The 24,620-nt window shown below is 35.5% G+C and overlaps 1 protein-coding gene across 1 annotated transcript in view; it reads right to left on the reverse strand.

The window, feature by feature from the left end:
- LOC104410917 (ral GTPase-activating protein subunit alpha-1-like) overlaps positions 1–24,301 on the reverse strand; it is a gene marked incomplete at its 5' end in the record, with an annotated part of 64,439 nt that extends 40,138 nt beyond the window's left edge. Inside the window, 9 exon segments of the mRNA XM_010021217.1 lie at positions 2,607–2,783; positions 3,954–4,170; positions 5,396–5,520; positions 8,815–8,982; positions 14,937–15,077; positions 19,359–19,520; positions 21,782–22,019; positions 22,737–22,866; positions 24,153–24,301. Of these exon segments, the coding sequence (XP_010019519.1) occupies positions 2,607–2,783; positions 3,954–4,170; positions 5,396–5,520; positions 8,815–8,982; positions 14,937–15,077; positions 19,359–19,520; positions 21,782–22,019; positions 22,737–22,866; positions 24,153–24,301 (1,507 nt within the window).
- Between the last annotated feature and the right edge of the window lie 319 nt (positions 24,302–24,620).

Consider the following 24,620-nt stretch of genomic DNA (forward strand, 5'->3'; position numbering starts at 1 on the left):
AGCTGAGTTTGGCCAGAACAGTCACATCACAGAAAAGAAAAGACACGCAACACATACCTCCCTACACAGCAGCACATTAAAAATAGAAGAATTCAAAGCTATTTATTTTTAGCTTTAGATAACTGTATCAGGGGCCCAAAAATACTATGTATGAAGTTCAGTATTAGAGAGAAACTAAACTTTAGGGACAGAATGAAAAAGTTGAGTCTCCTAAAATTGTAATTTTCCGAAATCATTGCCTGTGAAGTGTTCTTTCTTGTCAAGAGAACAAATTGTTTAAAGAACTTGACAAAAAATGTCAGTGTCATCAGAACAGAAATTGTGGTAAACAATCTTAACCACTAAACTTCAAAGGTCTCTATCTGCTTTAAATGGCAAAGGCAATGAAGCTTTTTCCATCACTTTAAATAAACACCTCTATGCAGGAGAGATGGGCACTACTGCTTCACACACAAATTACTGTTCCATGCAACAGGTAATGATACTCTCCTCTTGCTACTAACCTCTTGTTTTCCACATGCTTACAAAGATAATGTAAACTACATTTAAAAGATGTTCAAAGAAATCCTTCTCTTCCATTCTGCTCATTAAGTGGGGATGGATGAAAGTAGATCAAGAGAAAGAGTGAGAAAGACTGATGGAGAGGAGAAAAAGTGAGGAAGAATGGGATAGAGAGGGAAAGAAAGGGAATGAGATAGAAAGAAAGAGTGGGGAGACCTTCATATGATGGAAGAGAACAGACAGAAATAATTACAGAAAATTTGTTGAACTTCTGGAATCTTGTCAGAAGCACCAAAAGATACTCCAGCATATGTGGATCCAAATTTGACTGAGACTACATGGTTTCAAATTGTTCTAGGACTAGTAAACAACAATCTCAGTAGTAAACTCAATTGTATGCTAAGAATATGAATAATGCCTATACACCAAGAAGAAATTTTCCTTCCAAAAACCTTCAAAGCAAAACTATTCAGATACACGTAGTTTTCTGAGCAGCAGAACCACTGAAAACTCATTTCTTATGAGCATGTTTTGAGGTTGAGTTTCTGCATGGATTTGCTGATACCAAATATAGCGAATTCAAACTGCAAGCCTCCCTGACACGGGGCTCTGCATACATGCAATTTTCACTACATAGATGCCTATCTCTCATAAAACTTTGAAGAAAATAGTGTCCTTCTGTTTCTTACATGGGGTGTATATGCTTGTATCTATATATATAGGTATACATATATATAGATATGAGAAATTAGACAATGGACTCCAACATTTTTGGGGGCATGGAACAGTCAGACAGAGACAGACAGTATAATTGCACAATTCTTGCTTCTTCAGGAAGCCCAGCTAAATGCATGTGACACACAAAAGCTGCCTCTCTAGAACAGTGGTCCAAACAACAAGAAGAGACAGCCACAGAACCTCTCAACGGACAACTCAAGCATTAACTGCAATCTTATTAATTCATTTATAGTGCAAACTTAGACAAAAATATCAAACAGTAATGAGATTATTAACATACAAAAACAAACAGAAAAAGAACAGATTTTCTGTGAGGACTTTCAACAAGCACACAGCAAAGACAAAAAGAAGAGAACAAAAGTCAAGCTGAACATTGCTGAACAAGCTGAACAACAATGTACAAGAAAGCTAATACCATGCTGCTTTCAGCAGAAAGGCAATTTCAGAAAGTGAAATTGTGGATGGGGAAGTAAAGATGTCTTTCAATATCTCTGAAAATGCAGAATTTGATTTCTCACAGAGAAGATGACACTGTAAGTAGGTATAAGCTTTCACAGGTAAATAGGTACTTGTTCCCAGGGTTGTAACAGGAATGGTAGTGCGTACCAGTTATGGAACAAAGAGTATGAAAATTACTAGGGACATCTTTACTTCTCATTTACAAATTCTAGCAAGAGACCATTCTTCCAAATACTCCTCAGAGAGGAAGATTCTCTCTTTCAGAAAGCCCATTCAATTTTGGTGAACTGCATCGCTTGGTGGATGTTAACCCAATTGTTGTTCTCTCTTTCTCAAGAAACAGTTGGAAAGCAAACTGGTGGAGGCTCAAGCTCATCAACTGAGACTGTAAAACACTGCTTCCCAACAGGCTTACTTTTTAATGAAATCAACAGGGAAAGTAATTAAAAAATAAAAAAAAAGAAAGAAAGAATTCTTAAGTTACACAAATGGTAACTGATCTTACATGGCACAATAACTAACATTCACTTTAAAAGCTTTCCAAGGGAAAAACTCTTGCCAAAAATTAGCCACACGACTACCAGGAATAGAAGGACACTTGTAAGAGATCTGGTATGTTATGTGGTAAGAGTTTTCTCCCTGGTAATTGTATAGATTTTCTCATGAAAAATTTAAAATACATTTAGCATCAAGCCAGGGATCATATGGGTAACTAAGTCAGGCAAAGGTTTTCCACTTACGTTACTTCGCACATTACTTTTCAACAGCAATCAAAAAATAATTTAAATCCAAGAATCATCTCATATAGAATACAGATTCATTGCAGAAGCTGGAACTTGCATTCTTCAAGGTAGGTGGAAAATATCTGAAATAAATGCTTTTTTAAAAGTTTTTTTTAACTACTTTACCAGTAATAGTTGCAGCTTCAGCAGACAATGGTTGCTGATTGAGACTACTTGTTTCTGAATCTATGTGGAGTGTAGTTAGACTGGCCACTTCTTGCTCCTCGGCACTCTGTTGCTGTCCTGAAATTGCATTGACGTCAGTGGAAGCTGGCGTCCCTGCCTCAGTGCCAAAGCTGAAATCTGTAGGAGGAAAGCACTGTATTAACTGACAACCTAAAAATACCACTAATATAAAAAACAAAAGCCCAGGATCTCCAAATTCATCCATGAAAAACATGTATGTGCATCTCCTATGCCGCTAGCACACTGTTGCAAATTTACATACAATGTAACAGTAGAAAGTAATTTACTATTATGAATATTCTCATTTCTGTCACAGAACTGTGACTGTACTTTTGGAGAAGACATTCCCATTGCATGTCCTATATTCTGCTTAGCTGCTGTAAGTGCACTTACATGCAAATAAAGTACAAATAATGAAAACACACATTAAGGAATTTACTTGCAAAACCTATAAGCTGGAAGAAATATCCAAGTTGGTTGTTAAAACACTAACTTCAAACTAAAAGTATAATGGCAACTGATATTCCAACAAATGTTTTTTTCAACACTAAAGAAAAAATGTCATGCTGAAATGTAGGTTTAAATATGATCATCTAGTTGCATAACACCTGCATACCTAAAACTGTAATTTCCTCAATAAATTCTACCACGTAAACATTATTCCTTTCTTACAAAATACAGAAAGTCATAATTCCTGGCAACCATAACAATCCCTTCTGTTGAATAATGGTCCAAATGAATAAATGAAACAAATAAAAACCATTATGTTATTACACAAAGCATACTAATTTTACCATGATATTACACTTAGTATCTTGAATAATCTATACCTACACAAGGACTACTGTAAAAATATTGGAAAACCTTCTTCGAGTTGTACTTAAATGTTTTCAAAAGAATTAAAATAACTTCCAAAATAAGTAACTTTTCATTTTTATATTTTGCGCAAAACAGACAGATACACTTGAGGGAGAAGACAATATTGCTTCGTAACTTCTGTTCACTATGGTTCTGCTTTTTGCACAGTAGTATTCCAGCGCTGTTTCGTTTAGAATACTAAAACCACAATAGCCTCTCTCAAGGACGCTGCTTGCTCCATTAACTTGATAATGATTTCAATGGGAAATCAAAATAACCTCTCTTTACAGGAAACTGCTGGCATACAACTTGACCAAGAAAAAAAAAAAAAAAAAAAAAAAAAAGAAAAAAAGAAAGGCCTAAAAACAAAAGGGGGAAAGCAAGCAAGCAATAAGAAATGCTATATTAATTTTGGAAAAATATACTTGCTTTCAAATTTGCGGCCATCATACTGGAAGGCGCTGAAGGAGTCAGAGTGGCTGTCTGAACTGATGAGGTCACTGCTGCCCGCACTGGCAGGTGACGTCCATTCAGAAGGCACACCTGGGTCGTCTATAGGACGCATTTGGTTCTGTTTGTTTAATATATCAGGAAGGTCTTTAGGAACTTCCAGGCTGCCAGGACTGCTTCCTCTTCTTGTCACATTCTAAACAATAAAGAGACAAAAGTTATCTTACGATCTTAGGTGGGTTTTTTTACATAAAATGGAAAAAGCAATCCCACATTTGCAAAAGTCAGAACGTAACAAATAGTTTAAAAGTACCTAAACCAGAAATTGTCATCGTATTGCATACATAGCTAAGACTTCCCAAAACCCCAAACAGGCAGCAGTAAGTGAAGAATATGTGCAGTCACAGAATTTCATAAATATAGATTTTATTTGCAGAATGAAATTTTGGGCACATACGTTAAAAGGCTAGGGTTCAGATTAGCAAGTGCCACACACATATTAGGGAAGACTTGAGAGAGAAGAATAGTAAAAAGCACGCTATCTCCAGATTATGCCTAAATCACTACAGGAAACTTGTTAGCCTTGGTTCCAGACACAAGCAGAAAAATACATAAAAGAATTTTGTGTTTTCTGGCCTACAGACCACCATGCTATAAGCAAAAACTTAATGTACACCACAAGCAAATGAGTTACTAATTCATGCATGAATTTTCTTATGATTAAGCTGAAATCTTGGTATTAACTTGGACACCAAGGACAGCATATAGCAGAAATAAGGCACTTAGATTTCCTCATGTAAAAGTCAGGTGGTGGTCTATTTGGAGTCTTTCTTTAAGGATTTTTTTTTTTTTTTTTTTTTTTTTTTTTACAGACAGGTTTGCTTCAGATGGGAAAGAGATAAGTAGAAAAGCCATTTTATTAAAAATAATAATGTCCTTTCACACTATGCCCAGTTGCTTCTCTATTACCACCCTACTACTAATCAGACATCTACTCAGACTGACAACCTAAGTGATACAAGGTTTTAGCATTCAATAGATATACCAACCTAAAACTAATCTTACTAAATTGGTACTCTGTTTTAAGAAGACATATCTGTTTGTGTGCTAGATTACAATATCAGTGGCAGTTTAGAAGTAGTTATTCAAACTTATCTTGGCTGGTTTTTGCCAAGTTGAATGAGACTATCCACCTGACAGCAACTTCTGCATTGCTTTCACAATGAAGATTTAATAGATATGAAATCACAAATAGCATAAAATGGCATGAATCAAAGGCAAGGAAATGCTAAGTGATAGTCTTAATTCTTTCTGATTCATAAAATCCAGAGAAATACGTTTTAGTGAACTCATAACATCTCTGATGAGTTACACATACATGCAGACTTACATGCTGAAATGTATGAAGTTTAAAGGCTTACCAGTGCACTACCACTGCGGAGTCTCTCAGCTATAAATTCATCCATGAGGTCAGGAACATTTGTATTGTTACTGCCAATGTCACTATCAATAGGGTGCAGCTTTTGACTCATGTCCTCTCTATTAGCTAAAAGCAAATGAACAACTATATATAGTAAAGAACACATGGAGACATTTCCCAAACAAAAGGTAACAAATGAAAAAACCTGCTAATTAACAGAAATTAAAAAAAAAAAAAAAGGCCAAACATGCATTTTAAGAATTTCCCTCTTTTAAAGCAGATTCTACTTTAAGAATTAGTACAGCTTCTTCTTCCCACTAAGCAGGGGTTAGTCAATTTCCAGGACCACCTTTAAGAGCAAGAAGCTTACAGGTAAGCACTAGTCAAAGTTGTTAATGCTTGCTTTAAGGATACAGCATATATTCTTCCTCCATATCATAAGTAACAAATCCTAGAAATTTTGTAAGATTCCTATAGGCTCCTTCATTGCATTCCTGATGAAAAACAATGTGGTGGAAAATGTAAAGTAGGTTGTAAAATGTACTAATGACAAATGTCAATATGGCACTGTATAGTTAGTATAAATAGTGCAAAGAAAATGTTATATAATAAAATCACATGCTAGTTCATGGAATGAAAATTCAAACTCTGAATGGTCAATGGTTATGAACAAGTCATGAAGTTCACTCATTTACCAGTGTTACATTTTCAATATAACTATACAGTTCATATACAATTATGGCTGTTACACCTGACTTCATGATCTTCACCTCTAAATTCTTCAAGTTATTTCAGCTTATGTTTTCTCTGTAAGAGTTTTTCCCTCAGTGTCATCGCTCATGAGACCACAGTATAGCTTATTCTGAGGCTCTGTTAATTGTTACAGATTTCAAATAAAAAGTACTTCTAAAATTAGTGCTTTCTAGATACCTCTTTTTCAGAAGTCTATAGTCTGCAGAGAAGCAAATTACTTTTTTGAGACTCATGACAGTCACGTTCTTCTGGTGCTATGCTTACAAAGACTGCCCTCAGGTGGCATTAACATCCCGATGCAGGATGCATTACAGAATCCTCTGTTAATCATGCCAGCATAACAATAGGAAAAAAAGAAAACCTACATTACTGCTGAAAGTTATTTTATTGTTCATTTAAGGTTTTGTGAACTAAGAGAATGGATATTAGAGTGCCAGCCTTCCTTTTTGGTCAGTCCACAGAGGTCTCATAGTCAGCAGGAGAAAGACTATTATCATGAGACCTTCATGAACCCCATGATTCCAAGAAAATAGAAAGCAATGAAAGATGTTGCCGAGATGTAAGTGCATCAATTTTGATGAATGAATATAGAAAGGTCTAGAGCATGTTTTGAAAAAGACCCAAACAAAAAACCTTATGATTAGACTCGGAGAACGATCACAATCAAATCATTCCAGTAATAGGAGATTTCTGTTTCAGACTGTTTTTTGAAAGTTATCTAAACTGACCTCCAAATCTAAATTTGAGGGACCTTTTTGGTTTGGAGGAGGAAAAGGAGGAAGAGGAGGAGGAAGAAGAAAACACACTAAATGAACCAGAAATACAATTAGTTCAACCTAGCTGGTTGAGCCAGGTCCTTCTGACAAACTATACTCAGAGTAGAAAAGCACATTCGGGTAAAATATGCATTTGCCAATCATTCAGTAGGCTGAATTTTAAGGCTCTGCATGGCAGATGAAAATTCAAAACTCTCACAGCTTAATCCTTTATTAGGTCATTTACTGTCTCTTCCTCTTCCCTAACCTGATGGTCTTCAGCAGCAAAGAGGTTCAACCAAATATCTTGAAAAGGAAAATTAGTAATTTAAAGTATGTCAAAGTAACTTATGCTGGGAGAAAGATCAGCTGGCTGTAGGCGCATGCATAACCAAACAGGGAAAGCAGTGATCATCCCAAAGCCTTTTGATTGCTTATCAGAGCTTGCTTCAGTTGCATTAAGCCAAACTGGTGCTGCCTTTCTCCTTTTGCGCTCTGCACACTTGTTAGTGCTCACCTGCAGCTTTCCTTCCAAAATAGCCCATTACATGACTGTACAGATCCCTCAGTGGAGCCTCTGCTGGCATTCTGTTCTGCCTCTGTGGGGAAACATTTGCCTTCGGCTTCGAAAGAGCATGTACAACAGTTTTATAAACACCACCTAGGGAGCCCTGCTGTTGTGCTGACTCCTGACCTGATGCTCTAAAGGTGCTACGATTATGGAACTGGTTAACTGCAATACCTTCTTTTTGCAACATGGCTGCTTGAGTTTCTGTAGATTCCTTAACTTGCTTGCTGCCAGCTGAAGCAGCATTGATGGCATCTAAAGGTCTATATATTCCAGGTCTAACCAGCTCCGTGACAGCTGATGAGCTAATGCTTGCAGTGGTACTGCTGTTGCTGCTACTACTACCACTACTACTGAAGCCACCAAGCTTACGAAGTCTTGCTTTCCAAGCGGCCTCTTTGCTCTCAAGAGGATTGTAAAATTGAACCGATTCTGTAGATGGCCTAAAAGTAACATGAACACTATTTCTTTTTTTAGTCGTTATTTTCATGATTTTTGCCCTATGAGTTACAGTTTCAGATATACTCCTTTTAGTTGGCGACAGTTTGCTTGTGCCTGTGATGTGAGGCATTTGAGGGTTAACTTGTGCTTTAGGAAGAATTTTCTTTGCATGCATGACACGTGAGTTGGTTACTTTTTCATTAAATTGGGCACTTTTATGCTTTTCAGCTACTGCTGCTTCCACAACTAAATCTACATCAGCTTCAGTGGCTGCTTGCCTGTACAGGTATCTCTTCCCTTCTTTGCTGCTAGGACTACTTGACCCACGATCAAATATGCTTTCATATTGTTTATCAATATTTAACTGTCTGGCTTTATCGAGCATTTGGTTTCTTGTAAAAATGTCTACTTGAGTAGGTGTGATAGAACTTACAAAACCACTTTGGTTTTGTTCTAGGTGCAGCTCTGTGTTATCATCTCTTTCTGTAACAGTGACGCTATTCAGGCATTGACCAGTCTGATCTCTATGTTCTAATCCATCCAGTGGTAATCTATCATTCCTATTTACTGATGTATCAACTTCATGAGCAGAAGCCTCACATTTATCTATCTCAAAGTTACAGCAAAGTTCTTCTTTAAGATATTCTCTCAGAGAGGAAAGGAGGTCATCTTCACCTTCAAGGTCAACATATTGGCTTTGTTCAAAGGCTGTGTTTGCAAATTCTACTGGCCCTATTAAATGACAAAGATGGTCATAAATGCTATCCCCAACTTCCAAGGAGGACTCTCTGCTATTTGTATCAGTGGTATGGCTTTCAGTGGATCTATGCATTGAAGAGGTCTCAGTGGAACTCTGTAAGCTTGGAGCATGATGGGATGAATTGTCAATGACAGGAACTGCACCTTTGGCTCGTTCAACTGTGAACGGTTCCAGGATGTCAGAGGTGCTGCTGCTTCGTGGCAGTGGCTGTTCCTCATTTAAAGCACCAAAAACTTCACTTGGAGCATCCTCACTCTGTGAAAAATGTCTGACTCGAGGTGGACGTGGAAGAATTTGAGCATCATCAATGTCTGTAGGAAAAAAGTATATGTAACATACACTAAAATTTACAGAGACAATATTTATTTACCACTACATCCTAATTAAGTGACTTTAAAAGCCAGTAAAGTCCAGAGCCTTGTTTTCTTAAGTACAACAAAAATACTTTTTCCAGTACTAGAGTGTTAAAAACACACGCACATAATATCCAGAACAGAATGTAATATAAATGAGTTAGACCATCAGAACACAGTTTTAAATGTTAACATGCATGAGAACAAACAGTGAGACCATGGAACATTTGGAAATACAGTTAAAGCTAGGGCTGTGCCAATAAGTTCAATAATTCAACCAATATTTTTCCAGCTAGCTTGTTCAGAAAATGGTTACCTGGAATATAAATTAGCTTAACAGTAGCACCCTGCATGGAATTCACATCTTCAGAAAAATGCACAACTCCAAAGACAAGTAAGTTTTCTGGAAAACCATTGTCTATTTAAGTGGCAAACTATTACTTTTTTTATAATTTGTATGAATATATATAAATTACTGAAACATCACAAAAAATACTATCATACTATTAGGAATATTATGGTATATGTAATACAGTGTATACCTAAAGACTAAAGTTTGTAAATGACAGGGAAGGGCTGGTGCTGCACAGAAAAGATGACTATACATAATGGATAATTTAAATATACACCTTTCTTTGTTTTGTCTTCCATATTCAAAATGCAAAACTAAATACTTAATGGAGGCTTACCTCCCTCTGTTCTTCCAGTTTTACTCAAGCAAATGTGACATTTATGAGAACTACAAAATTAAGGACTCTGCTACTGAAAAACATCCTGCAGCCTCACAACAGTTAACATTAGAGTAAAACCACTTTTGTTTAGGAAGAGACCAGAACATTTGTTATGACCCTTTAAATCAGTTACTTTGTCTCTGTTGAGACTGCTATTGTTAGCATCAGTACAAATCACAGCTAACTGTAATGAAACCTGCAGTTCCAGCAGGGACCCTTAAGAATTGTACAGAGGTATTTTCAGTCCTCTTCACATCATCCACTAAAATAAAGAACCTTCACGCTCTTCTTCAGATTTCCTGATGTGTTATAGGAACACTACTATCAGATTCTCAGTGTAGGCAAGACTAAGTATCTCTTACAGAAAATTCAACTAATTGCAAGAACTTACGCTATGCCTTGCAGTCTTTTTATGGGATAGGAACTTGACCAGTAAGGTAAAATCAGCTTTCTCAATTTTTTGTTGGTTTCTTTTTGATAGAATTCTTTATCACCCAGACTTGGTTCTTACTACCTACCACTTATATTATAAGTTGTAGATGTGCTTTTAAGGTTAGGAATAACAACGAAGAGCTTAAATGACCACCAACAGGAGTTACTTCCCACAATAACCACTTACCTTGTTGTTCTGTCTAGAGGGTTTACCTTCAGGATTGCAGTGGTGAATTTACTTAGAATAAAATTTAAGCCCCTTTCCCTCCCCTAAATCTGTTACTGTCAAAATAAAGAAACTATGTTGAATTAATTTAAAAATAATTCACATCATTACTTCATGGATCTCTATACCTATTTCAGTAGTATTTAATAATGATAATCTGAAGTCACCTGAAAAACCTGTTTTAAAGTACTCCGACTTTTCTGAGAACGTTAGAGCTAGAGCTGAATTTTCTAATTTTTCTTCTGAGCAAAGCATATAAACTGAAGGAATGAGATATATCTGTACTTAAGTAAATGTATGTGTTTGAAGAAAATAAAAAGTGGTATTTCCATGCTCAGTATTTCAGAGAAGTTGAAATTTGTAAATTAAAAGTTTGACCTGATTCTAAGTTTACTGAACTGTAAAGCAGCTATTAGACAGGAAACAGAGAGGTCTACACTGGAAAAAGAGAGTAGACATCCAAGCTATTTCAGAAAATAAATATGAACTGAAGCATCATAATATATGGCAGTTTATTTTCCTTTTCCTTTCTCTTCATCTTTGATAAGCAACAAATTTCTCATCATTGCTCTTGTTCAACTTATAGCTAACTATGAATTAATACCCTCTGAAATTAAAGGTGTCTCTCTAGTTAGAACTTGCAAACTCTCTAATGACATAGGCAGGGATTTACACAGGTTATATTTATATAGTCTCAAAGCTATTTCTTACAGCCACAAAGGAAGTACCATAGGATTCAGTCACAAATATGCATGATGATGTTACATATGAGATAGTGTAATGATACACTGATCTCATCTTGACTCCTCAATATGCATCATTCATACCTTTTATAAATGCAACTTACCTAAAGCAGCAGCCTGAGGATTGCAAACTGTGCGCACATGCAGTGATTGTGATTTTCTACAATGTTAAAAATTCCTGGATGGAGAACTTCAAACGCATGCCAAGCAGCTCCACACATTGAAATAAATTCAGCTAGATTTATTTCAGTGTTGATCCAGTATTAATTTTAGGTGCTCACGTATGCATGACTAGCACATACAGGTACGCAAACACTTTCAAACAAATGCGTAGTGCTTGTGCCAACAGAGATTTCTTTTTTGCAGAACAGAAGAAGAAATTAAGGAAATTAAAAATATACTGCTATTGCAATATCAGCACTGTAAATACAGACAATATCTAAAAACCCAAACAAACAGCTCCTTCACAACCAGTGCTCACCCTTGCACACAGGTATACAGCTAAACTGGGATATCATCTATGCCTAAGGAGTTTTCACTAACTATACTGCAATTGTGTGCCACAAGGCTATCTAACACACTGCACATACTTAGGAGAAACACTGGCCTGGTTCATGACATGTTAGAGTGAGGAGATACTGAAATTGGTAGTTGTGGCTAATCTCACCCAATTACAACTTTCCTTAAAGCAACTTCACTTTCTCCTTTTCTGCTAGAAGGCAGAAAGAAAAGGTAGTTTTCAGCATCAATTGGAAGACAGATACGCTAAATCAGAAACTCATGGAAAGACACATTCTGGCAAGATGGCACAAGTGGAAGTAGAAGATTCCCATATAACTCTGGGACTAGATTTTATTTCACCATGGAAAGTAAGTTCAGAAAGTGGACTAAAAAATAACATGGTTTGTTTCTCAGCTTTCATTTTGATTCTTTTATAAGACGACACTCATTCTATGAGTTTCTAGGATTAAAAAATAATTACAGCCATACTGATATTACAAGTATGATTTCTTTATATTTAATCTTAGTGATTACTTAGTGATTAGGGAGCAAGGTTATAAAGACATAATATATGTCTCCTTTTCATGTTAATACTTCTTTTGATTCTTTTAGTTCCAATGGATAAGGAAAAACCTCCCACCTGCAATTCATTAGTCTGTCATTGTTGCCCACTGCTTCCAGGAATCTTGCCTACATCTCACAGACACTTCTTTTTCACAAGTGATCTTGTACCGGAAAATCCCCAGCAGTTCCAGGAATGAATGTTTACTTTGCTAGCTACCCTATAAATATGTAAGACTATATTTCCTGCGATTCTAACATGGAAATACAGCGTAATTTAGAAATTACATGAAGGAATAACAATCTTAGGAAAAGAATCCTCTCTATGATGCTAGATGTCTATATTGAGCTTCTGCAATAACTTTTGTTAACCTACTGACTGATTTTCAAGCAGAAACATTATGTCTCAATAAATAAGTGGGGTGTTCTTCCTTACTCTTGAAAATCAATATACTGTACTATATATAAGGTAAAGGTTTTGGCATTAATACTTTCTTTTGGACTACCTGTCAAGATTCCTCAGTGAGTCAAGCTTTCAATGAGGAGTTTCATAGCCAAAGTAGCTAAGTACTACAATTTAAGATCAGTGTTTTCTATTCTTTTGGAATCACTTGACATATACTCTCTTTCAAGCTGTCTGTGATCTGAAAGTCAGTTTGAATAATGGGGATATTCATATCACCATGAAGTAAGAGTAAGGGCTCTCACAGCTAGCTAAACATTATTCATTACCTAAATACGCTTATGACAGAGCATGTTATTTGGGAAGTAAATTGTTTCTACATCTGGACACAGAAGGCTTTCACAAAAGAATGTATTTATCTTAAGAAGAAAAGGCAAGGAAAACAATAAAGCTCTACGTTTTAAAAAGAAAAAAGAGAGAGTGCACATAATAAAAAAATGCAAAAAATTAAAAGAGCAAAGTGTATTCTGATCGAGCAGATAGATTTTCCTTTACTCTGCTAGTTCCCCCGAAACAGCTTACTTGGCTTCACTAGGGCTTTTTTATTTCCTGGCAGCGTTCAAGATTCTTAGGCACAGCATGAAGCTGTTTCAACACCCATCTGTTTGAGAAGACACCAAAACCAGGAAGCACCTAGGCCTTTTTTATGTTAGAAGTGCGAAAGGTCTGTAAAATTATTTCACTTTCAAGAATTACAGTGGTTGAACAGTTTCTGCATTTGATGAGTATCAACAGAAAGGGTTAAAGCAAAAGAGCCATCAGCTTCGGGACACATTAGAAGAAAGATGCAAGCCAGGACTTTTCAGAAACATGGATGATAAAAATGACTGCAAAAGCACTTTCGCCTTCTTTACCACAGGATAATTAAGTATCAGTGACTATATAACAAAATAATACTTCACTGTGAAAGCTCATTCCCTTCTGCAGGTGCTCCTGAGATTTTCATTCCTATCAGAAAATCCATCTTCTAAGCTACAGTAATTTGTATCTCAGAAGATATATTCTTTGCAATCATACATTTCTTAATTTATTACATATCATTAGTATTTTATTATTCTTAATTTCTGGTTTCAAAATTTGCATCCAAATACTTTAATTTTTTTCACTGTGAAAGTCTGATCTCTCTAGAGTGGGTTCTTCAAACATTTCTAATTCTCCATTTATGTTTTTGATTGAATACTAAGGCACCAAGTTTCTGTTTCACAAGATGACTTAATTTTAGCACATAACAAAATACATTTAAGAAAATACAGTTTTTAGTACTTCTTGGGTAACAAAGACAGAAAAGAAAAAAAAAACAACCCGAACTATCTTCCATTAAAAAAATATTGCCATTAAGTCCTTACATTTGTGCACAGTTTTGACTATATATATAGTCTTCCCACTGTGGCTTTGTTTTCACTTATTGAGACAAAGGCATAATATGAGCATCAGCCTCACATAATACTAATTTACACCTATGTAATAGCTGGAGCATAGGAAAATAATAACTCTAACTGTAAACTTTCATGAATACATTTTTAAAATCTGTGCTAATTCTAATTGTTGAAGTTATTTGTTCAAAGAAAAATATCCAAAGAAAGGTATTGTAAAACTTCTGGCCAACCATGCTGCTGGACCAAACACATTGACAAAAATTACAACTCTGTGAAAAATGGATCTGTTGGAAAAAAACACCAAAACAGCATCTGAGAATTCCAAGCTGTATAGATTAATAAATGTTTTTATAAATACATGAAAAAAAGCATATGGCATCATATAATACACTTTACAGTATACTTCAGACATTCTTTTTTCATGGGAGCTAAAGTGTATCATTATCATGGTTGTCCACACATCTATGACACTAAATTAAAAAATTTACATAGAAAGATGTAAAAGGCAAATCAAAGTAAAATTACATTCTTCCTTTCCCTCCCTCCCTCACCACAAATAAAAACTTCAGATTAGTTGTACTTTCTGGTAGACAGATGCTATATTACTGCTTACCAATTAACTGGAAAAGCAAGAAGTTTCTCCAATTTTCATTTTTATGATAGTAAACATTGGCACAGCACTAACTTCTAACAGTTCCAGAATGAATTGCAAAATAGCATGGTATTTTACATAACCCAAAATATTCATTCTTAATCTCTTCCCCTCTCCCCCCATCCCCCACGTATTCTTTGAAAAATTTAATGATTTAGCAGAATTTGAAAGCAGAAGGTTTAAAAAAGTGATAAAGGGGGTGCAGAAATTAGCAGAGGTGGCACTACCTGAAAGCTCATCAGAAAGGGGAGTGAGAACAATATCAGGCAAGAAGGGTTTGGAAGTATGGATCAGAACAGGAGCACTTTTAGCACTGCGTATATAGGCCGATGGCAGAGCACATTCACCAATGGATCGGCTTCTCATGGCTTTAAAAAGGAAAAGAAAGAAGTGGGGAAGGAAAAAAGAAGAGTGACTATAATGAAAGGCTTGTGTCACAGAAAAAGCAGCAACAGAGAAAACAAAGATAAAAAGGAAGAAAATTCAAAAATCAAAACATTTCAGCATGGCAGATATTGGCAGAGCTGTAAGAAAGAAAAAAAATCAGTGGACACATAAGAAGACATTTAGAGTTTTTAACTTTTATGTAAAGCAGCAACAATGCCTTTATTATGATGATTATAGAGATTTTGCATTCAAAATCAAGAAACTAATTAACATGTTTTTTCCCACTGCATCAGGGGTTGAAAAATCAAAGTCACTCCACAAGCACTCAGAACTTGAATTTTTTTTAACAGAAAAAGCAACTTACACTACATCTGCATTTTTTCTAGTTTCCTTCGGTTTACTCCTGAAAAAACATCTCTGAATTTTACACATACCCATACTCCTGAATTCATGATTCTCCAAAAGAGATTCAAAATCATAAGGAGAAAATGACCAGTTCTGTGTGGAGAAATGTGCAATACAACTTGTTGCAGTTCCACCTTAAAAATAAGTGAAATGGTTTGACAACAAAACGTGTTAAATTGTTTCTTATCCACCAGGTCTGGCTTTTAGTTGATATTGCATGAATCTTGCTAAACTGATCCTATTCACATTTTCATATCTCACATCCTGCCGACAGGCCTACAGAATGGAAAGCTTATGTAAGAATTGTGGCAACAGGATCAGGATTATATCTGCAGCTTTCCTAATAAATTTTAAATTAATCTTTACAACATTTACTGTCTTTTGTTAAAGTAAGACATAGCAAGAAGCGACACTGCATTCAATCTCAAAGTACACTTGAAGTTCTTAAAAAAGTAATATTCAGTATATTTCAATATTCAATATGTCAATCAACTTCCTTTTCAAACTGTTGCAAATTTGATATCCTGTTTTAAAACAGTTGCTGATATCTTAAGGAAATTTCAGTACATCTTACCTAAATATTGCCAGTGCAATACTTAATCAGTCTCTGAGCTTTTCTGTATCTATTTTCAAAACAACATGGAATACGGACTTAAAATCTTAGTGCTCCTGGTCTGTATGGGAATCAGAAGTATTGAATGAAGCGCAGTGAAAATTAGCACATCGCACTTCTAAATCAGTTTAAAGAATTGTCCCTAACAGCAACATGCAGATAACTTGTGTGGGTCAGCGTACACAGAGCAGAAAACACACTTGACAAATGCAGCACAATTTAAGTAGTCTTAACATCAGTTTGAAAAAACAATTCAGAAAGACAGACGTTTTAAGACTGAAGCAATTTTTGATTAAACTTAGTTTATAAGACAGAAAACAATTTTTTTTTTTAAAGGCAATTATGTGTAAGGCTTTAACATTTCTGTTTAAGAGATACAATAATATAATTCAGGATACAGTGATAGATGCATTATATTCATCATTGTGCCATCTTAAAATGAATGTAGGCAAGAGAAAAACTAACATGTTACATAGTATATCTTAAGGGTCTTTCACAACTTAAATGATTCTACAATTCTAAATAAACTAAGTTTTTGAGATTGGATACTGTGTGGATTACAAACCTTAACTTAAAGTGTCCCTTGTAATTTGACTGGATCTTTTCCAACATATTACATTAACAGTAGCAAGGAGGACAGGGGGCAGAGCAACTGATTCACGAATTAGAAGGCAGAAATTTTACAGAAACTTTTGAAGGAAGAATTGCAGTGTATTATTATTGAAAGACGGTGTAAAAGGAAAATGTTATCTCAGTAAATTATTATTTTAAGCAAGATACATCACATTCAATTAAGTAGTTAGGTAGAGGCAGACTTAATACCAGAATGTGGACTTGATATTTGACGGTATATAACCTCCCACTGTTGTCCAGACAAAAGCAGAACAATAGATGAGTAAATTCTTTCTGAACTGATATTTTTATAGGCCCAGAGTCTGCTGCCTAAGCCAGAAGTTCTCTATCTAGCCCTATAGAAGATTTTTCAACCCATATGCGTATCATATTTAAAGGCCCTTTTCCAAAAATTACTTTACATAAGTTCAGGCTAAAAATGTACACAGTGCATATCAGAAAAGCTGTGATTTTTATTTGAGTAACACACACACACACATATTTGGTGCAGCAATAAATGTGTGCTGGCATGAGGATGGCTCAAAAAAGAGGTGCACAGATGTACACAATATGTGTACAACAAAATAGGTGAAAAAGAAACCCCAGCTTCTTCTTACCATAAAATATTCAACATGCATATCCCCCCTACACAGATATAAAAGAATGTATTACTCATGATCAAAGGAAATATACTACATATCAGATATCATGGAATATATCTGAGGCCTGACGCAATTCCAGAATTAGCTGTTGAGCTAAGGTTAAAGTAAAGGGGAAGATCTGCCCAGCAAAACGTTCTATAGAAAATTTTACTTATTGTGACTATAAACTACTGTTTTTAATATATGACCCTGTGATAACTGTTAAGAGATACGCTTTTGTAACATATTCTTCAGAAACATTTGTAAAAAACTGAGGAGTTTTGGATTCTGACTCTGGCAACTCTTTCGAGGCTTTTCATTGTTTAAAATCATCCTACTAATGCTGTGATGCTTGTCCACAGATGGTATTCTAAAATATGAATAGAGCTGAAATTTTAACTGGTTACATGTATACAAACTTGGCTTATTAATATCAAATATGTAAGATAATTGGAGGAAAGGAACAAAACCATGGAAGCTAAAGTACAATGAAACTAAAATCAGATTAGTTTGCTGCTAATGAGGTCAATATACGGCTTGATTAGGAAAAATTTCAGTCATTTTAGGGCTAACATCATATAAATAGCCATCTTTCAAATAGCAGCAAAACAAAACCATTAATAAATTGACCAAACTACATAACCTTCTGACAGAATGTCTGAAATATTAACAACTTGGGAAGAAGATATTTTAACATGAGCTTTATCTTGTTAAGACAATTAAGATTTAAAACAAAAACACCGCAACAGTTAATCACAGACTATCTACAGAGAAGCAGAAATTACATTTAAAATATCTGTGATCCATAAAGAAAACTAGTCAAACTAAGTGCTTTCAGCTTGAGATACAGCAAAAGCTGTATAGAATTTGAATGCATGAAAAAGGAAATTTCTGAGTAGTGACTATTTTCTCAGATGTCTATCCTGCTTATAGGACAATTAACTCTCCCACACTAACAAAAACCTCATGAGAAAACATTTTTAAAATGCAGAATGTTGAAGAATATTCAAATAAAAATCTTTGCAATTTGAAAAAATTAACTGTAAATATTTTTGGGGAAAAAAAGGAGACAGTGTTCATTTCTGAAAAGCTAACACAATTACATATTCAACTGCCAATACGCATCTCCATTTTTAAAACTGTGTCAGAATGTACCTGCTTCCAAGAAGTATCAGTGAAGCAACAACAAACAATGACTGAAGCCACTACAATTACAGATATAGTAAAAAAGCAAGAGATATTCCTTAAAAGGTGGTTCTTTTAGATAAAAAAGTAAAGTCAGCCTAGTTTTCCTTCACATAAGGAATAGGAACTAGGATCAGCAAGATGAGACAACAGACTAAAGAAATCCGTAGTCCAGTTCCTGTTAAGATATTCTAAGCAAATCATACGAACATAAATATTCTTGAGCAATTCGCCTAAAGCACTGTTTAGCATCACTCCTTTCTAACACACCAAAAAGTATCTGTAAGTAATAAAGTTGAGAAATAGATGACTTCAGAAATGGAAAACTGCATGCATTTCTGTCAATCTTTCATTAATGCTTTCATATTGATTCAGACATATACATATTTCTCACACTTTTCTTTACATAGCTGAAAAATACTCAACCTATTTTGTACATAGTCCATGAAAACATGCTCTTAAAAAGCCTTCTATTACCCACCTATCCATACCATTGCTCAAACCATTCCAGCTTTTTCTTTTTCGTATACATACAACAGTATTATTTTTCCAATCCAACTTAAGTACTTGATCAAACTCATTAAGAATTAATATATCAACTGCATTACTTTACTTTGCAGTAACTATAATTCTAGTAACCACAGCTATTCAGATACCCTCAAAGCACGTAACTTTGCATAAGTTACACATTTAACTGTTAGAGATCATATACTTTTCTGGAAGTTACCCGCTTCGCTACAAAAGTCAGTTATTAATTTCTTACCCTTTCTCAAATGTCACTTATATCAGCTTTTACAGATACATACCAACTGTTTTCTGTCGTACTATGCTCCTTGCCTTTTCTGTTCCTGGAGAGCCAGTGGTGGTTGCACTGCGCTGTCTCATTGGTGCTTGTCCAGGCTGATCCCGGCTCCAGCCTCTAGAAAAGGACTTATCAACGGAAGATTTTGGGAATTCATGCCCGACTCCTGCAAATGAAGATTTGCAGATCTATTCACTTCTACTCTGGCATCACCAGATATTTGCAGTTAAGTTCTTTTGAAAAGTTTTAAAGCTGGACAAAATAAATTCTATTATCAAAGCAAGTATGATTCCAAATCTAAACACCTCATTACTGGTTTTTAAACATATAAACCCACTAACCAGCATTAACACTGAGGGATACCCAAACTTTTTTAGAAGTCTTATTGCTATTAAACTATTGTGATTTTCTCTTCTGACCAGTCAAGTGCAAAACCACAAGAAAACTGGGTTTATAAAGGTTGTAGCCTGTTCAGATGTGTACCTATAGAAATTTTTCCTTTGCTATTCCTGTTAGACAAGACACATGAAATCACACATTATAGAACATTTATACTGTGGGGGTTTTTTTCTAAATAGTTTCGTGTCATTTGAGGAACATGAAATAAAGATGATAAAATGTTTTAATACAAAATGCAAGAGCAAAAATGTGGGATGAGAGGCTCAGAGAAGAAGGCTCTTTGGAAATTCACAGAAAATACTATAGTAAGATTAAGAAAAGATGGAACAAATTCAGATTTTACATTTATATTTGAAGTAAATAAAGCTTATATGAGGAAGTATCAAAAACAACTGTATATTAAAAAAGTGAACTAAAGAATATGTGCAATGTACTTCCTTATGCACACTGAACTCTTATAATCCAAAATTATATTTGATAAACAATTATAACCATTGTAAGTGCATCTTCTCGGAAAGTTAGTTCGAGCACAACCTGTTCATTATTATTAGCAAATGAACAGGGCCAAAGAAATCTGTCATAATTTGTGTTATATTTGTTACTTTCAAAGCTGGATTTAACTCTGCAACTCACATTGAACAACAGAGGCTTTCTGAAACTCTTATTACTAAAGACTAACAAACTCATGTCATGTGGCTCTGCATGGGGGATATGGCTGATTCAAAATGTTTTTTAAGCCTATATTCAAATAACTATACACATTCTCATCCAGTATCAGACTTTAAAAACAAACAAAACCTCAAAAAAATCAAACAACAAAGAAACTAACAAAAAAAACCCCAAAACACTTGAATGAAAAACCACAACATTTGTCTTTTGCAAGAAAAATAAGCAAGCTATATAGTAGGAAAGCAAAGATGTATGGTATGGAACAAGCTCTCAGGGTCAACTACAGGAAAATGTATTTTTGTCCAGTTGTCACACACCAGAAGAACAAGAGTGTGAATAACACATCTGCCCAAGATGAGCAAAAATAGGAACACCCTCTAAGAGAGGGAATCCACATCGATTACTCCTCAGTGACAAACCCAAGGATACTAGCAGGAAGTCTCTTCCCGGAAGTTTAACTGGAGAACCACATCAATCAGAATACAGAAGGATAAACACCAGACTAAAACTTTTTTCCCCATCTTAACTCACCCTAAATAGAATCCTTGCCTCTCACTGTTACATCTCAAAGCACTTTTTAAAGGAGATCAGTATCATTACCCATTTTTTACAAAAGTGGAAAAAAAGTCAGAGGTGATTGTTAGTGGGCTCATGCAGAAAGTCAGCCTCTGATCTGGGAAGAGAATCCAGGTTTTGCATCTCAATCCAGCCCTCTATCCAGGACCTCCTGTCCCTTACCAATTCCAGAACTGTACCATTATAAGCAAGTAGCCACCTCCTCTCCCCATATTATGTCCTGCAGAGTGTTTTCTGCATTGTTTAGGAATCAATTTAAAAGCTGGTACCATTCATACGGATTTTTAAGAGTATCCTTTCTCTTAAACAATCCAACAGGATCACTGTCTTCACCATGGCTTAGGGATGAATTAGAAGCCAAACAAAACTATGCTCACTTTACACTTTATCTTGGATTTCAGGATCAATATTCCAATGGTGCTTGCAACAGCCACTTGCTAGCTAGATAACTTTTGCCAGATGTGTAACCTTTGTTACTTTCAAGAAGTTATGATTGGGACTCAACTATTTAATTGCTCTGATAAAACAAGAAAGGCATAACCCACTACAGTGTAACATTTTAGGTTAAACTCAACATGCCTTTCAAAAAATACATTCCATATATGCCTATTTGCAGGTCTGAATCTTAACATGAGAATTTTGCGGTGGTTCTAAAAAGCAGCTTTATCATAATGAAACTGGGTTATTTAGGTATACTAAAAAGGCTAGACCAAAATTATGCTGTACCCAACATCTCATTATCCCAGCCCAAATTGAAATGATGTGTATACAGTGTTGTCTTACCTTTGCCTTTATGTTTTTTCTGCTTCTGCTCACTTAATTTATCCAATGGCAGGTCACTGAGGTCCAGGCTGTACAAGTTTCTAGCTAATACTTTAGTTAGCGTCTCCATTGTCAGTGACCACTCAGTGGCCAGCTCTTCCCAATATGTCAGTGATGACATTACAGACAGCAAGTCATCCCAAAGTTCTCGAGAGATGTACACATTTAGATTTGCTTTGATCCAAGCTACTATAAGAGTCTAAAAGAATAAAGTGAGAAAAATTGGGTTCTGAACATAAGATGTCAACATTCAATTGTTACTGCTTAAAGCTTCCAACTGCCACAGAAATTTCTGTGTAATCCTGACATTTGTTTCATCACCAGTACTTTTCATGAATTAGCAAAAGTTATGTTAACATGGGCTTCTGACCGAGCTACAGAAACAACTGACTCATGAAAGATCTTTTGGTATCTTACAAGTTCTGCCAGAGAGTTTTGAAATACCATCCTCAGCTAGTTCTCCTCACATTCATATCTGGATACTTTAGAGATCGTATTTACAGAGAAGCCACCGCAACGGCACTCTGCAGCTACGAACTTTGAAAGGATCTGCTACAGCTTACTGTGAGGAATAACAAAATCAGTTGGTTAGGCATGGATGACACAGAACATTTTGTGCTGACCTGAGCTAATTTTGCAATGGAAGCAGGCTAAAACTGCACACAATGTCAGTTATTCCAACTCAGCTAAAGGACAGCAATTTTTTAATTTCACAGTACCCCAAAACCTGTTGTCTTAGTGTCCTTACACATACGACAGAAAGTAATAAATGTAGCCAGCTGTTTAACCCACACCATTCACATTATCTGGGCAACATCATCAATGACGTAAGACGACAAACCAGCCAACACTGGTGCATCTAATCTCTTAGTCAAAATTAAGCTGAATTAATTAGAGTGAATTTATGTTTAATTGCCTGGAAAAGAGGTCCTGCAAGTCTTCCAGCTAAAGTAGAGTTTTTTCTTCCTTGGTACTGCAAGAAAGTTTGGGGTGGTAACTTCAGCACAGATTCAGTAACCCTGAGCAGCACAAGTAGCATCTGTTCCCTATAAAACATTAACAAAAAAATTAGAGTTACCATTTTGTTATACTCCTGTATATACCAGTATACTTTCAAAGATAATAACCAAACTTGATTTGTTCAAATACATTCCAAACAGGACACAGTGATTACAAACAGCCTAACTTGGTTCTTGCAAAAGAAATTACTCCAATCTTCTCTTCACACTTGAGAGAGAGAAATCCCTGCCACCCACTGACATCTTCTACCAGGTCACTCAAGCACTATCACCTCAACAGCCTGAAGGTACAGGCAAAGTTTTAACTATATTTCCAGTCTGAGCTTTTCCTGGTCTTTGGTTTGTTTGGTTCTGGTTTTTTTCCTTCCCCCTGGTATGAATGACATGTTTTGCCAATATTACATTATCATTAATATACTTCATCAGTTATTCTGTGTGGCACAATCTTTGCCATCACAGTCTAGAGTCACTTCTTTACAGTGATGTGAAACTGGGGAAAACTAGTCTAGTGCAATTTGTTTTCTATTATTACTCCCAAATTTCCCAGGGGTTAGCCTTGAACTGACTCCTTATTTCTTCACAAGAGGAGACAAGCTTCATGTTACATGTAATTCCAGCTCTATTTTCCCAGAGTTCAGGAAATACTACTTATAGACTGAAAGCAAGTCATATTAAAATTAAAGTCAGCCATTCAAAATCCCCTTGCTACCGCTTCCTTGCAATGGAGAACGGTGGCAATATACTACCTCGTTAGAGGCAGCTATTTAAAGGAGTCAGGGAAATAATAGACAGGAACTTGAAAGTGGGGTCTCTTGTACCCGCTAGGCACCTTCAGCACTGGAAAGGAACTGGAAAGGAGCATGCTGACTCCTCTATGCAATTACAGATCAAGCGCAAATCACATCTGATTATAATACTTATCCATGCTTATCTGAGGATTTTTTGTTTATTTTTAAATAAGGCTGTGAAGCTTCACCTGTTTGCATATTTTTAGCATTTTGACAGATGAGCAAAACGCCCTGCAAAAAAGTAATCAGTAGCTCCTTAATAGTAGCTGTATATCCTAGCTTACTTCCGTTATTCACTGAGTGTTAAACTGCCTCAAACTAACTAGGTGCTTTACTAATGGCTTTAACAGAGCAGATATCACAGGGGAGGAGGTTAAGTTGTCTGTGATGTTAAAGTCCGTGTATTTACTGATTTAGAGAAACTGGTTCGCATAATCAATACCACTCTACTGCGTCTACTACCAAGTAAATTTTCACAATTCTCTTGTGATCTAACAATCTAAGATAAAAGCATTAGCATTTTACCATGTCTTCTTGTCCATTGTCACTTGGACTACCATGTGACGGTAGATATTAAGAATGCGTTTACACATATCAGTGTGTTCATCCAGCAGAGCCTTTATTTCATTCGCCGGTTCAAGAAAGAATATATTTGAAGAATTTATTATAAAAAGCTGTAAGTAGAAAAGAGTGGATGTTATAAGCTTGAAATACATCAGTGTTTTCAGCAATTCCATTGCTATTAACTAGGAACAGAAAATCTACGATTTACAGAAAAGACTGCATATGCAATCAGAAGTAAATATTTACATATAAGTTATCTTGATATGATAATAAAGCAACAGTAAGATGGATTTTTCCCCATTTTTTTCTACAAACCATATTTGCATATTTTTGCTTTCATAGGAAGATGGTACAAACTACTCAATACAATTATTTTAATATGATGGACAAAAATATCCCAGTAAAGAAGTTCATCACACAAAAGTTCCA

The sequence above is a fragment of the Nestor notabilis genome, unplaced genomic scaffold (genome assembly GCF_000696875.1).
Source record: "Nestor notabilis isolate BGI_N333 unplaced genomic scaffold, ASM69687v1 scaffold20758, whole genome shotgun sequence".
Taxonomy (NCBI): domain Eukaryota; kingdom Metazoa; phylum Chordata; class Aves; order Psittaciformes; family Psittacidae; genus Nestor; species Nestor notabilis.